We start from the raw sequence: 2157 nt of genomic DNA on the forward strand, positions 1-2157 counted from the left end.
ACCCACCCCAGCACCATGGTCTTCGCGCTGCCTAGAGCAGGGACAGCCACCAGGAGCTACGATGGGCATCTGAGCACTCAGGTGGAGAAGGGTGAGGAACTGCTATTTCCCATGCTTGGGACAGCAGGGCTAGGGGAAAGACAACCAGGGGCAGCTTATTCCATGGTCTTCTCTTGCAGAGTTGCTAAATCCCACCTTTCCCCACCCTCAATTTTGTTTCACTTGGACAGCATCACGACGGTGTGTGGTGTCTCCATCACCAGAGCCAAGGAGAAGGCAGAGCCAAGCCCTTCCACACACAAACCACCCCCCGGGGCAGTTATTCTGGCAGATACCCACAAAAGGCACTGCCTGGGCTGGGCACCAGGGTTCAGCTTTGGCAACAGACTCATCACGTCGTCAACACGCCCAGGCTGTGGGAAAGGAATCCAGCCTGACCTGCTCCCCTGCAGAGCCTCCCTGGCTGTCGGATGCAATTTATCCAGCAGACATCTGTCTGCCGAGCTCAGCTGGGGCGCTGAGCCCTTGCGCAGGGCTCCCCGGGGGGCCAACTCTGCTTTCTGCGGGTGTGATTTCCCCACTCGGACCTGTTCTGCTTCCGAGAGGAGCACGCAAGGTCTCCCCATGCCTTGTTTTGGGGGTGAGGTACCTCGGCGAGATCTCTCTGCCGTCCTGCGGACAAGGATGCCGACATCGGACCGCGGTTCTTGAACCTCGGCATTGGAGCGGATACTTTCTGCAAGTTACCGCTTTGGCCAAGCGATGACTGCATTTGGTGCTTGAGCAATTACGACTCATGCTATCAGCTCAAAGAGGTCCTCCTCGCCTTAAAAGCCCCGTAGACTAGAGGACTAAATCTTTTCTACCCTGTTTCCAGAGCAGCAGGAGCTTATATGTTTGCTGGGGTCTCCTGCAACCCAGCACCTACTCCCTGGGCTGTGCGGAGCAAACAGTGCCTCGCTGCCCCTGGGGATCTGGTACCTTGTGGAAGTCCTCCATGAACTTCAGGTGGCTCTCCTCGCAGATCAGCAGGTTGAGGTACTCCTTCCAGTCGGCATGCACTGCCTCGATGTGAGCCTGCAAGACAGGGGCGGGAGGTGGACGTTAGCAGGACGCCCCGTGCTAGGGGTTGAGCAAACAACTCCTTGGCTGCCTGTGAAGCCATCCAGATGCTCTCAGGTCTAAAGCTAGGATGGGAATACCGGAGAGCTAGTCCAAAGCTGGGATGCTCCAATGGGAGCGTGGGGATGGGTGGAAGGAGGTGGCAAATCCTGTGGCCTTATGTCCATCTTCCCATCAAAGCTGGAACTTGCCACCATAATTTATCCTTTGTAGGCAGGCACGGGGTAATCACCACAGGAACGAGGAAGATGGGAAGAACCACTTAGGTTTATCTTGACTCCTCCGATGGTGTTTACACACTTGCAGGTGAAGGAGACTTTTTCCCACTTGGCATGCCAGGAATTAAAGTCAAGAGTCATGCTGGCACCAGGTTCCATGCTGGAGAAGGGCTGGGCGAGTCCCCCGAGCTCTGGGGCAGGTGGGGAAGCTGGAGCCCCTCCCTGATGCTCACCTCGATGGCGTTCTTCCCGGGGTGATTCTGGGCGAGCAGCTGATCTCCATCCGCATGCAGCTTGTTGATGGCCTCCTCCTTCTCCTCCAGCTTCCGGTGGATGAAGTTCTAGATGGAGAGAGGCAAGATACTGATCCCCAGGCAAAGAGCGGGGACCCTCGCTGCGTCCCGTGACTGAGCTTCTCTGAAAGGGCCTGAACAGCTCCACAAGACAGAAAGCGTGATGGTCCCCTACTGCAGCTCTCGCTTTTCCTTCCCTTGCAGATGTTGCTAAAGGTGTGACTCTTGCCAAGTGAATGCTGAGATAAGGGAGAGGAGAATGAGGAAGCTCGAGAGCTTCCTCATTGCTTGCTTTATTTCTGGCAGGAGGTAAGGATTAACCATATGCTATCACCTGTACATCTCAAAGTGCTTCATGATGGAGTGGGGGAAACTGAGGCACGGGGGAAGGGACGTTTCCTGCCCCCATCCAACCCCCAGACTACTCCCCTGGCTCCGTGCCCACCTCCCTCGCTGCAAAGCACCCAGCCGGCGCGGGGCCGGGCAGCGCACGAGCGCGCACGGACCTCGTACTGGCGGGGCCG

At 57.1% G+C, this 2157-nt stretch overlaps 1 protein-coding gene across 1 annotated transcript in view; it reads right to left on the minus strand.

Moving 5' to 3' along the window:
- PPL (periplakin) overlaps positions 1-2157 on the minus strand; it is a gene marked incomplete at its 5' end in the record, with an annotated part of 17085 nt that overhangs the window by 11762 nt on the left and 3166 nt on the right. The window contains 2 exons of the mRNA XM_009584758.1: positions 982-1077; positions 1574-1681. Of these exons, the coding sequence (XP_009583053.1) occupies positions 982-1077; positions 1574-1681 (204 nt within the window). The remainder of the gene's footprint in view (positions 1-981; positions 1078-1573; positions 1682-2157) is intronic.

This window comes from Fulmarus glacialis, unplaced genomic scaffold, assembly GCF_000690835.1.
Source record: "Fulmarus glacialis isolate BGI_N327 unplaced genomic scaffold, ASM69083v1 scaffold31079, whole genome shotgun sequence".
In the NCBI taxonomy this organism is placed as follows: Eukaryota; Metazoa; Chordata; class Aves; order Procellariiformes; family Procellariidae; genus Fulmarus; species Fulmarus glacialis.